At 38.9% G+C, this 13502-nt stretch overlaps 1 protein-coding gene across 1 annotated transcript in view; it reads left to right on the forward strand.

Moving 5' to 3' along the window:
• mrpl11 (mitochondrial ribosomal protein L11) overlaps positions 1 to 13502 on the forward strand; it is a 43339-nt gene that overhangs the window by 2502 nt on the left and 27335 nt on the right. Inside the window, exon 2 of the mRNA XM_036568692.1 lies at positions 11597 to 11766. Coding sequence (XP_036424585.1) covers positions 11644 to 11766 — 123 coding nt within the window. The 5' untranslated portion in view covers positions 11597 to 11643. The remainder of the gene's footprint in view (positions 1 to 11596; positions 11767 to 13502) is intronic.

The raw sequence follows: 13502 nt of genomic DNA on the forward strand, positions 1-13502 counted from the left end.
TACCAGTAGTGAATTCAGACAAAATCTGATTTGATGCTGTTAGTTCTGTGTCTGCCCAAACAGATTTGTTAAAAAGGAAAAAGAATCTGCAAAAAAACTTCCAAGGCACCTGCCCATTCTGACCATAGACTCTGTGTTTTTTAAGGCCAATATGTGAGTCGTTGTGTTTCCCTGGCAGTGTCTACTAGTATTGGGCAAAATATCGGTTCATCCAGTATACCGGTTGAAGGTATGAGTTATACTGATATTCCCTCACCTCCCGTATAGTGAGTTGCAGTCTGAGATGATTTAGTCCAGTTTGTTGTTGAAGGAGCAGACATTCCTTTAAAAAAGCAGAAAAAGAAAGTGGAAGGAAAAGCTGGTCTTGTGGTTAGTTGTTAGCCATTAGCCCATCATGGAGACAAGCTGGCTTTCCATGCACACTGTTTATGCAGCTTCTCAGCTAATACTGTTAACATGAATGGCTTGTAATATTTACCAAATTAAGGCAATGTTTGATGGTCGTAGATGAAACCTCGAGTGTAAGACACACATATGAGTCAAATGACTTGAGAAATTCGGAAATGTAACAGCATTCAGCGCAGTTTTTGCGGGGATCAGAGAGGGGTTTTGCGGCTTTGTGCTTACATGTACCTCTTTAGGGGGAAGCTGTATTGTTCATTTGTGTTATTACTGTTGTATCTAATATTTTAGATTTTTTTCAGTTGTTAAACATGGTTTTTATTAAAAGTGAACGAAAATCCCAGAGTAAAATGCCATCATTAATCCAAAATAGTTTTATTTGAGAAAAAGATTTATCTGTGATGCAGTGTACCCCAAAAACTGAAAAGACCATGCATTGAACTAACAGGTAAAATTGATTTTAGTAAGAAAAATATTTTCAGGATTACAGCAACATGAAAAAGGAAACTTTATTAAAAGTGTGGATAAAAATGGAGAAAAATAATAATGTTGAGATTGTATGAACACTATGTTTGTACAAACACACACATCAAACACGAAGGCTTAACTTCACTTAAAGTCAAAAGCTTAAACAAAGAAATCAGCAGGCTAAAAGTCGTGAGAAAGGTTGTGGTGGTGGGGGTGAGAGCACCTGCAAGTGTCTTCCTCAGGTAACATAGATTTGGTCAAAACTTTGTTAGGTTCATGCAAATTATATGTAAAATGGACAATCTGAATATACAATTACTATAATGGAGACTTGAATTTGTTCAGAAATACAACTGAACACAGTGTCGTTGACGAGATTCAGTCAACAAAGATGATGTCCCTCTGCAGGAGTGACTTCAGTCAGGCTCAATGCCTTGAAGGTTCCCAAACGGTCTGGTTGGATAGTTTGGAGATGGACATAAACAAGTCCTTATCTCATGTGACAGTGTCCTTCATAGTCACAGGCCTCACAGAGACATATGCTGTGAAAAAGTGTTTACCCCCTTCCCAATTTCTTCTATTTTCCTGAGACTTTTGGGATAATATTCTGTGGACTGATGAGCCAAAGGTGGAACTTTTTGGAGTACATGGGTCCAGTTACATTTGGCGTAAAGCTAACACCACATTCCACCATAAGAACATCATACCAACAGTCAAACATGTTGGTGGCAGTGTGATGATCTGGATGATTTGTCATGATTAATGTAACCATTAATTCTGCTCTCTATTAGAAAATCCAAGGAATGTCTGCCCATCAGTTCATGACCTAAAGCAGGGGTGTCAAACTCAACGAGTCAAAGGGCCATATTGGAAAATCTCAACAAATCCGAGGGCCAGAGAAAAAAAAAATACTTCATTTTTAATTAATGGTGTGCTGTAACCCGAACGGGCCATTGTTTATTCAAAATATGCAAAAACTTCAGTAGTAAAATATAAGCAGTTGTAGTAGACCTTGAAATATTACATGAATATATTCAAGTATTCAAAATACAAATGTCCTCAGGAACTTTTAACACCTACTCATCTGCTTGAACTAGACACTGGGCATCCTTTCTTTGCTGCAAGTTCGTTAATACTTAGGCTCAGTTTCTGAGCTGCTGAACTGGCATTAGGTGTTTATGTTGGTTGAACTGCAGCTGAAATGTAGCTAGTGTGTTCGGTGATGCGACTGGTGTGGAATTGTGGTGTAACCGCTGTCCCATAGATTGTTGTTGGGGGAGGAGAGTCGAAGTGAACATAACATTGCAGTGCATGCTGGGGACTATAGTGCAGCGCACTGTGAAACAGGCTAATATTAATAGAAAATTAAAATACAACTGCAGGCTGGATAGGATTGTGTCACGGGCCTGATCTGGCCCGCGGGCCTTGTGTTTCACACATGGGACCCAAAGCACAAGCGCAGTTGAGTTATGCAGCAGGACAATGATCTGAGGCACACAAGCAAATCCACCACTGAATGGCTCCAAAGAAACAAAATGAAGGTTTTGGAGCAGCTGAGTCACAGTCCTAACATGAATACCATTGAGATGCTGTGGCAGGACCTTAAACGGGCAGTTTGTGTTTGAAAACTTGAAAATAAGCATATTATTCTATAGTAAAACAATTCACATTTGATTATGTATAGATAATGTGCATCCCTTCAATACATTATACCATGATGATATATACCGAAACCGTTTTAATCGAGCCCTTGCAACAAAAAACAATAAATGTGGCATTTAAAAAAAAAAAAAATCATAAAAGCATCATATGGTAATGTTTGATCCAGTGTATTTAAAATAAAGAGGTCACTAAAATATAAATAAAGCATAGTTTAAAAGTGTAAAAGCTTGTACAAAATAAAACAGCTAACAAAATAACTGATAAATAACTGAATTTTTGTCTTTGGAGGGGCTCAGTTATACTGTGCTAAATTTTTTGCCATACCACTCACTATTAATGTCTATCGCTGGGCAGAGAATGTGTGCACTTTAGTTTATGTTTAGCTTGTGTTTAGTTTAACTCAACATAGCCCAAATATTGAGTTTCAACTATGAAAATATAAGCTAGCAATTAAAGTATTTTGGAGTCAGATGATTGTTGTCATGACATTGAATCTCACTTGATGTAATGGCTTGACCTCCAGGTGCAGGAAAAGTAAATTTACAGGTTCAGTGTGGTAGACTGCATTTTATTTCTTTCGCCCTGGAGTGATGCTTGAGTATGTGCTGGCCAATGCTGTAATGTGTTTGTTTTTTATTTTTTGTACATTTTAGATCCTGGTACAAAAGTAATTATGATTCAGATTTTGTGGACCACTTTTTACTTTACAGATACCAGCCTGTCAGGTTGCCTGATTTGCTCTTCTTTACTTATTATTCAGTTACATGCCTGCATTCCTCATTTTAGAGTGTCTTGACTGATCTTAAATGGATGGCTGCAATACTGATACCGTGTTTGCTTTTAAATGAACACTTTTTGATGCAGCAGCATTGATTTAATTGGCTCTGCTCTAAGTAGTTAGGCAATGTAAAATTGAAGCAGTGGTAATTTGGCTTTTTAAAAACTTTTCACAAACTTCACCTGAGAGTGGTGGTTCTTTTGGCCGCCTGACTGACCCTCCTTTAGTCCTGTCACTATCAATATGCAACTTCAGGGTGTTGGCGGTATTGGACGGAATGCTAATACGTCGGAATGCTCCCTGAATTCTGATATTCCTATGAGCTCCATGGCTTATGAATGCTAGTCTGTTGGAGTCACGGTTTGAAATGAGAGCACACAAGTCACACAATTCACTCTCTGTTTTATAGTTTTGGTAAACTATGACATTTCTTCTTAGCCATCACAGTGACATTCTCATGGTGACAGTAGTCATTTCCAGCCATGAGATGAACAGGCAAAATAGGTGCAGTCTGTTTTCCACAATGGTAAATGTATAATCCAGTGATCGTTCCTAGAGGTCCTGCTGCAAGGCTGGTTGTAGGGGAAATGCTAATACTGGCTTATTCCATAGTAAAACCCTGCAGCTCACAAGCACCATCCACCAAATCAAAAAATGCAAATTTGTCTTCCAAAGCCATTTTCACTGTTTTTCAACTAGCAGTAGGCTTCTAACAATGTCCCAAATGCAGGCCAAGACTTTGTTGTAGTAGAATAGATGATGAGTAATTTAAACAGCAAGACTGTCACACTAAATCCTGAGAATATTTCTTTGTAATGCTAATCAAGTTAGATTTAGATTGGCATACACAGCCCACAGTCACCCATATTGGTGCATTCTTAGTTTTTAACATGCAACTACAGCCTTCATATCAGTTCTCAAGTGAAGAAGCTTCCAGGCCATCATATACATTAGGCTTGCTTGCCTAAATTTGATGAGGTTCTTTGCTACTACCAATGTACTTATTAGTCTTTATCAGTTAGAAATTAGACACTGCAGTGTAGTTGCTATATCTTCATCTCACTCTGAGCCAGTCACTTTGGCTGTATTTGATATGATTGGTTATGTAAAACACTTCAGTAGCATTTAGAGGAAAATGCAGCACTTCAGTTTAATGGAAACAGACAAAAATGCTTTGGCCTGATTCTACAGTGCTAAAAAGTACATCTGGGACACCTTTATCATAAGAATTTGTTCAATTAACGTTTATGTATTATGGAAGTGGTTCCACAGTGGTTCCCAACCCTGGTCCTGGAGGACCCCCTGACCTGTGCATGTTAGTGTTTGCACTGTTCACAACACACCTGATCCAACAAATCCACTAAATAACAAACCCTTTCTGAGTTAAAGTGGGTTTGTTTTGGCAGGGAAACGAGAATGTGCAGGGTAGGGGGTCCTCCAGGACCATGGTTGCGAACCACTGCTCTGCTATATTCAAAATTGCTTCGTTTCAGCTATAACAGTCACTACTTTGTCCAACTGAACAATAGCAAACTATAATACTTTCACCTAAGCCCCCATTTTACTCAAATGCTATTTGCGTAAAGCCACCATCTAACAAAATTCCATTGACATTCTGGAAGATATGGCTTTGGAAAACCTGAATACAGAGCTGAATTAATCTGTCAAAAGACATTGTCTCTGGGTAACAAAATATCTGGAAGAAAGATTGCAGATACATTAAAAATTCCAAGTTCAGATGTTAAAAATGTCCTGAAGTCATAGAAAGAGACAGGAAATGTTCATAACCTGTCACACTGGCCATCCAGAAGAGAAAATCCAGCAATCTTTGCTGAGCATCAATTGGGCAAACTCATGCACTCCATGAATAGAAGACTTCATCGGTCATGTCATAGTGCAACAAAATACTTGCCTAAATAACATACTAATACTAACCTACACAAAGGAAAGAGACTGTAATGTTTGTCCTACTAATGTCTGAGTACGTTTACTTGTCATTATTCATTTAAGTTTTCAATTATTTACTAAAATAAATTTGAGTTTCAGTCAGTAAACCTGGTCATTATTCCTGGTTGTTATAGCTTTTCTGATAGATGTCAATGAATAAATGATAGCTTTTGCTTGTAAAGTAATAATAAAAAAACAAGACATAAATAATATTCAGAGAGTGTCTAATGGCTCCTTTTGAGCACTGTATGTACCATACCACTGTTGTTAGGAGGTCACTGCTGTCAATAAGTAAGAAGGGTCTTTGTTTTTCCCCATGTTGAAGAGGGCATTGAAGAACAAACTACTGGGTAACAAGATAAGTCAAATTGCTTGTGGTGCCCTGAAATGGCATTCTGTTCTTTAAAGCTGCACTCAAAGTGACTTTCAGCAGTAAACCAATCCAGCTAAAGTGACTGGGCTTTACCGTAGAGCAGCTGGCAATAACCTGGAGAAAAAAATTCTTCTGATCCCTGTCTATGGCCAGGAAAGGGGATCAGAAAAAGGTAATAAATAATATTAAATAATGTGTACACAGAATGTTTTATTCTCTTTTACTGTTAAAACAATGAGTTATACTGGGGCCTTTAAAAGGCTACAGTAGAGTAAATTCCCCACGGTCTCTGCTGTGTTTCATTTACTGAGTAAAATTTGCAGTATTTTCTATACAGCTTAAATGTCCCTGTGGTTAGCTAAATTATGAAAACACAGCTGTAACGATGGAAAACACCTTTTCATATGTATAGTGTGTGACAATGGCTTTGGAAACCGCTTGCAGTCTGAAGTTTCTCCAGAAGGGAACCCAATTAGCAAGGAAGTCACCACAAATCTGTACCAGAAGAAGCGCGTGAGTTTGCGGTGACATCTGTTAAAATGACAGGTGAAGTAGTTTTCAAATGATGTTGAGTTACTTACTGTTAAATTATTTAATATGTGGATTTATAAGATTTTCATCAAAAGTTCCAAAAGCATATGCACTAAAAACAGAATAGAAAGTAGATCAGAAGCAGCAGGTCTGCATGTATTTGTTTGGGGGGGGTGATATAATCGATAATCTTTACTTTTTTATTTATTTATTTTTTTAATATTAAATATCATGCTAATTATTTTTAGATATCACCCAGGCCTAAGTCCAACTCTGATCTGACTGCTCTTACTTCAGAAATAATCTTTCAGACTTTAGAGGGTGACTCACAGCAACACAAGGAAGTTATATGTTTTTTTTCTTTCCCCCTCAGTAATGCTACTTATTTCGGTTGTAAAAAAAAAAAAGAAAAAAAACAACACACAGTACAGCTCTAACCTCATAGACACTCTTTCATTTAAATCAGGTATGCTAGAGTACGGAGCAAGAACATCAAAAAAATTGTCTATTTACGTATATAATACACCATGATACACTATTTACGTACTGCAGTGTATTATGTGTGGGCTATTAGACCGCTAGGGTATTGGAAAGCAAATGGCCTTCATCTCAAATTATGGCTTGTATCCTAAATGGAGCCGTTTATGACTTTTTTTTTCTGTAATTCTCTTGACAAATACTGAAAACTCTTAATTCTGAAGTCCGTCAAAATACAGCTTTTCCTTTTTGTAGTGAGGATGTAGCCCTTTTATGTAAAAGTAGCTGTGGAAGATAATGAATCTCTTAATTAATTTAAATGACTGTTTCGCTGTAGCAGTTGTTTCTAAAGCAGAATTCAGTGCTGCACCCAGATTGTTTTGCGCTGCCTTCAAAACTGCTACAAAAGCACAAGCCACCACACTGTGCTTTCAGTACATTGTGTACACTGTTCATTTTGCTTTTCTACACTCTGCACTATTAATACAATTGTGCACTTAGTAATTTTACCACAAGAACTCTTTCTGTGATGCATGAATAGCCTATTTTAGTACACTTCCTTTACCATTTATTTTCTTGATTCAGCCTATTTTGTAAAAAGCGCAAATTGCTTGCTCAGCGGGTCTTGCAAATTGGTTATTCTTGTGTCAGTACAAAGCTGTTTTCCCGTGTGAGCAAGTTCAATTTGTCTCAAACCTAAAATAAATATAGGCCTTTCAATATAGGGGGCAAACTGGATGAACTGGCTGGCTTTCAAAATGCAGGTTGTAAATCTATATATGCAGATGAATAGGTGCAGTGGGACTGACTCTGAGCTCTTTAAATCACTTCATGAAATGTCTTGGTCATTTTTAGTCTCTGAGATGATCATCAGCGACTGCTGTTAATGCCATGGGCTCATTTGAGCATTCTTTATTTTCATCTTAAACACTTCATTATAGTGACCTGAGATTACAATTAACCACATGATCAGGCTGTTTATGTGCATCTTTTTAATCTTTGAATTGATGATTTACAGGATTTTTCTGAAATTTATATATATTTTTTTGAAAAGGACATTGCTTAATTCAAAGTCATTTTTAAACAAACAAAACATTAATAAATAATAAATGAATGAATAAATAAAAAACATATTCAGGCCTGAATTGTCCATCATTCTCATAACATTTAGCCCAGTTTTTCAGTGTACCTTCACAGAAAAATCATGTGTTTACAAGTAATAACGTTTTTTCACGTGATAACACATTTAACATGTGAAGTATGCAAAAATCACGTTTTTTTTGTTTTGTTTTTTTGTGCCCATTTGAAACTCGTGACTTTTTGTAACTCTGGTATTAGAGCTTCCCTTTTTATACCCATCACAAAGGGATGATCTGTGCTCCAAAATTGTGGTGTAATTCTTAGGGATGTGTGATTGGAATCAGCCCGGATCAGAATTGGTGAATTTTTACTCCAAACGATTTAGCCCACACAGTGTGCTTCAAATTTATAGGCCAATAAAAATCAGCGAAAAAATTACAAATTGTGCATCAGCCAATTTGACTGCAAAAAAATTATAATGGAATTTCATTTGTGCATTTCTAGTGATTCTTACAGTTTGTGATAATTCTCCATCCTTTGTTTACTGTGAAAATACTGAGACATGAAATTGAGTTGCATTTATACTCAGCATTGGCATAGGGCATAGTGCTTTACAGTTGTATGCAAAAGTTTGGGCACCCTGGCCAAGTTACATATTTTGTTGATTTTTTACATAAAAAGAAACACAACCTCTGCAGTGAATTGTTTTAAAAACTAAAAAATCCTGCAAATGTTAATGTGCACTTACCTTGTAATTGATTAGCTTGAAATGTAGAAAAATAGAAAACTGTGAGAGACCTTTCAAAAGCTTTAGCTTGCATTTCCTGAAATAGTTCATAGTGGATTTTGAGGCATGTTTTATATCATTGTCCTGTTGTGGAAGCCAGATGTTTTTCAGCCTCAATTTCTTGACTGACTGTGTCACATTTCCTTCCAGAATTTGCTGATATTCAGTGGAATCAGTTCTCCATCTACCCATGCAGTAGGGTTGTAATGATGCACTCAGCCCACAATTCGATTCACAATATTGGTTTAACCATTCCCTATTCTCACAATATGCAACCATGCATTGTTTCCTGTGCCACTTTCTGCCACACAAGCTCAAAGCATAATAGATCCAAACCCAATCATAACAGCAGGCAATATGTCCTTTTTATCAAATGCTGCTCATTCTTTTCTCTAAATATGATTGTGGGCATGGGTTCCATTTTCAATTCAACAGTCCACAGCGCTTGTTTCCCAAATGCCTCTGGCTTACCTAGACATTGTTTTGTATGCTTCTTGCATACATTGAATTTGATGATGAGGTCACAGGTAAGGTTTCCTTCTGATGACTCTTCCATACAGATCATATTTGTGCAAGCAACGCTGCACAGTAGAATGGTGCACCACCACGACTGTGTCAGCTAAACCTCTTTTGCTGTGATATGAGTTTTGCTCTGCCTTTCTGGTCATCAGATAAGCAGAGTTTTCTTTGTCTTCCAAATCTTGCCTTGACTTCCACAGTTTCCCCTCATTAATTTCTTAATGACGTTTTAGACTTTTTATAATTTTTCCCAGCTTTTTAGTTTGTAGGCGTCACTTCATTTTCATTTGCTCAGCCAGCTGTTCAGAGGATTTATTGAGGTTATTGAGTGTTAGCACAAGGTTTTGTAGAGTCAGAGAATTTTGAATGCTCTGGAAATGTCATCAGCTGACAATTCCTAATGACTATTCTTCACCTGCCTAACCAGTCCTAACAGGCTAATTAAGCTCTGAGACCTTATAACAGCAATAGTGTCCAAACTTTCAAATTCATCAAGGCAAAAAATATAAATATTACGAGTTTTTAGATTCAGTCTAAACTCTCAAGCTCATTGCTAACCTGCGTTATTCACAGCTGAACGTGTGCGGATCATTAACCAAACCTGCTACAAAAGTAGCAAATCTTCAAAACGGCATGTTAGTTTTTTTTTCCTCCAAATGTCATGCATTGCTGAGGCTAACCACTGCATCCTTTTTAAAAAGGTGATGCAATTACAATTTAATTGGCTTTTGCCATTAGAAATGTCTTTTATTCAGTTGTTTTTTGTTTAGATGGGTTTAAGCAGTTCTAATCACCAGTGTCCTAAAATTACTCACATGACATTTAAACACTTTTTCTCCCTACTGTGTGAGGCATAAGAACAAATGGAATCATTTTATAATTTTTCTTTTCTGTCATAACTTGTTCACGGCCAGAAAAGTGCTTCAAAGCAGCAAACAGTAAGAACAGTGAAGTTTTACAGAACATGCTTCAAGTACAGCTTCGCTCATCCTGTTTTTTGTTTTGTTTATCTCACCCCTTTTTTTTGTTATGCATCTCTAGATCACCATCATATCAACAAAACCACATTAATGAAAAAGAAATTCATGCATGCCGGTTTAAAAAGGAGTATTGGTATTGCAACGGCCTGGAAAACTAGACTGTAAATTGGAGCAAATCACCTCCCCTAGCCTCCACCCCCATATAAACTGTTTCATTCAACCTCTGAGACCACTGATTGGACTCTTCAGGTTCTGAATATTATGTAGTGATTGAGCCCCCCCTTTGCAGGACTGGAGGGTTGCCAGCAGGCTTTCACTCTCTGACTGACTCGTAAATTGATTCAAACTGCAACATGCTTCTTAAAGAGCGCAAATGCGTTGGGAGAGCAGCGTAAAGACGAATGAAAATAAAGCACTCTACGTGCCTGGCATTTCAAAGCAAGGCCAATGAGGGGGTTTTCAGCAAACGCATTCCTGCGGAATATGCCACACACATCAAACCTGCAAGAAGCTGCGGGTCCTGGTCTCTCTGCCATGCCTGTGTACTCTACGATGTAAGGTTTTTGTGCTGCCTCATTGCTATTGAAGAGTTTTCCTTGCTTGTGTCCCTTCCTTTGTGTGCACAGGTCTTTGAGGACAAGCTTGAAGCTTTAAAGCAGACCTCGTTTTACCTTTCTGTGCCCAAGAAGCTGTGTTTATTCCCATTCAGTGCTCGTCTGAATCAGGTGCATGTAGATAAATAGACCGTGATATAGAGGCTGTGACGGAAGGGCATTTTAATTACCTCAGCAATTTTCAGGCTTTCCTTGAAGTGCTCCCTCTCCACATATTGTGTGAAGTATCCCATTGGCTCACATAACCACTTTGAATTGCATTAATGTGATCATACCATGACTGATTAAAGGGTGCTTAAGACACTCAGTGGATTTTGTATCCCGTAAGCCTGTTTACAAATTCGCTTTTCTGTACAGGTTACACAAATATGCAGGCCCATTAGTTGTGTGTAAGGAGCTTAGGGAGAGTGTGTTTTTATGACTCCTACAGGAACAAAAGTTCAGGCCATTGCGCCACTCAACTAATTGATCGAATTTGTTAATTGAATTCAGCGTTGAATGAACCCCCAGGCCTTACTCCTCCGCCATATACCCTCCCCCGTCCCCCGGCCCAGTGCCCTTGTGTACCATGCCCATTCTAGCACTATAAGAGCCCTGCAGTAGCTGTCACCGTGCCTTATGGCTGCCGTCCAAGCTGCTCCATTGACCCCTAGAGAACTGGGCCTGCGCTATACTAGGTGCTCGTAATGGATCAGCAGGGATCTGTGAGTGTGCTGGAGAGGCACAGGAAAGCCTTTCGACCACACACTCCTGTGCTCTTCTATCCATTATCTCTCAGGCCCAAAGGTTTTTTGCTATTTACCTCACAAAGGTATTCATTCACAGTAGCTCCAGATAACAGAAACATGCACTCCAAAGCAAGCGCTGTTTGAGAGATCGTGTTTAATGCTCTCCTTTACTTCTGGTCATATATTGATCGTGGAGTGTTGAATTTTTAATGCCTTAAAAGAGAACTTAATAATTACCTTTCCTGGACAGGGAGGCTGAGAGGGAGGCACAGAGCAGGCCCAGCACACACACAGAGAATGTCCAAGATATCCAAGGCGGCCAAGGCGGTGAAGAAGGTGGATGCAGGTGGTGTGATAAGAGCAATTGTTCGGTCAGGACAGGCGGCTCCAGGCCCTCCGCTGGGCCCCATCCTGGGACAGGTAGGCTTTTTTTTTCTACTTTCTTTTTTTTCTTTAAAAAAAAAAGTGTGGCAAAAAATCTAATTTACACAATTTTCCACTTACCACAGATGTAGTCAGTCAACCAAGACGTTTTATGTCCACATTTTGCTTCTTTAGTTTAGCGCTTGAACTACAAGTCTAATGTCGCTAACAAACACTTAAAGCCAGTAGTCACCCAAACTGTTTGTTGTCTAAAGTGGCTGGCCACTGAGTTAAGCAACATGGTGAAGTTTGGTTGATTTTTTTTGTTGTTTTTTTTTTTTTGTTCATAGTAAGTCATACTGTGCTCTAGACCACACCAGCAAGTCTGCGCAATATTAATGAAGAACCAGATGCAGGGCGAGGCCAATTGTGCTCTCTTGGACTCCCAGCCATGGATGGCTGCAGCATCATCAGGGATCAAACTTGCGATCTCCTGATGATGGGGCCAACACTTAGATGGATGCACCACTCGGGAGGCCAAGATCTGTCATGTTAATATCCTACATCAGGGGTCTTGAAGTCCAGTCCTGGAGGGCCGGAATCCATCACAGTTAGGTGATTTTCCTGATTCAACTCACCAGATAATAGCCAGGTTTATTATGTATATTTTTACAGGGAAATCACCAAACTATGCTGGACACCTGCCCTCCAGGACCAAACCCCTTTTCTACATTATTCAACGTTGTGTTTACAAGTTTGAGAAATTTAACCTAATAACACAGAGCTCATAAGCTGCAAGTCTGGGACACTACATTCACATTCAAGTCCAAAAAAATGGATGTGCCTGGGATTTATTTATAGTAAATAATTGCATTTAATCAAAAATCGCAATATTGATCAGAAAAAGTGCACATACATATTTTCCCCAAATCTGTCAGCCCTAGTGACTACTGACTTCTAGTTTTGGCTAGCAGCGTTATCCTTGTAGCACCGGCGTTGAACTAAAGAAGCTAAATTTGGACACCTGATGTCTTGGCTGATCGACTACATCTGGGGTACATGTAAAATTGAGTAAATATAATTTTTCACCCAACTGTTCCTTTAAGGCCTTTTCCTCTGTTGTCTTTTCTCTCTCCTGCCCGTCAAAGAAACTGATATTACGTTTACCAGAATATTGACACAGGCTTACCTCTGTTTACACATAAAACACCTCGTAAGTGAGAGTGTAATTGAAACCATAATGATGCCATTAGTCCCCTGCCTGTCTTAATGATAATAAATGATGTCAGCAGTTCGCTGTAAAGGCGCATCTGCCTGGCCTCTGAAGTGTGTTTTCCAGCTCAAGAAGGCTTTTCAGGCCTGGAAATGAGATGAAACAAGCAGCAGTCAAGCAAGACATTGCCATATGTTGAAACTATGTGCGCGTGTGTGCGCATGTTCACACATGGTCATCGGGTTTTGTTTGAATTTCGGCCTTTGTGCCCATTCTTTGCTCTCTGCGTGACTGTGTGTGTGCATGTGTGTAGTAAACTGTAAATAAATTGCACTCGGCAGCCTTTTGGCTTTAGGCACTGGCCCTTTAATCTTCCCCCTCTCTTCCTCCCTCATTTTTTCTCTCCTCTGCCTAACCAGCCCTGACAGAGCAAGCGCGTAGAGGTAGGCTGCCTGTCGGCTGGGGGGCAAATTTAAACAAACGAGCGAAATAAAAGAAGGAGAACAAGAAAAGAAGGAGGAACTGACAGCTCTGGTTCTGAATAATTATGATCCAGAGTGAAATTAGCATAGCCAGATAA

The sequence above is a fragment of the Colossoma macropomum genome, unplaced genomic scaffold (assembly GCF_904425465.1).
Source record: "Colossoma macropomum unplaced genomic scaffold, Colossoma_macropomum, whole genome shotgun sequence".
Classification (NCBI taxonomy): Eukaryota; Metazoa; Chordata; class Actinopteri; order Characiformes; family Serrasalmidae; genus Colossoma; species Colossoma macropomum.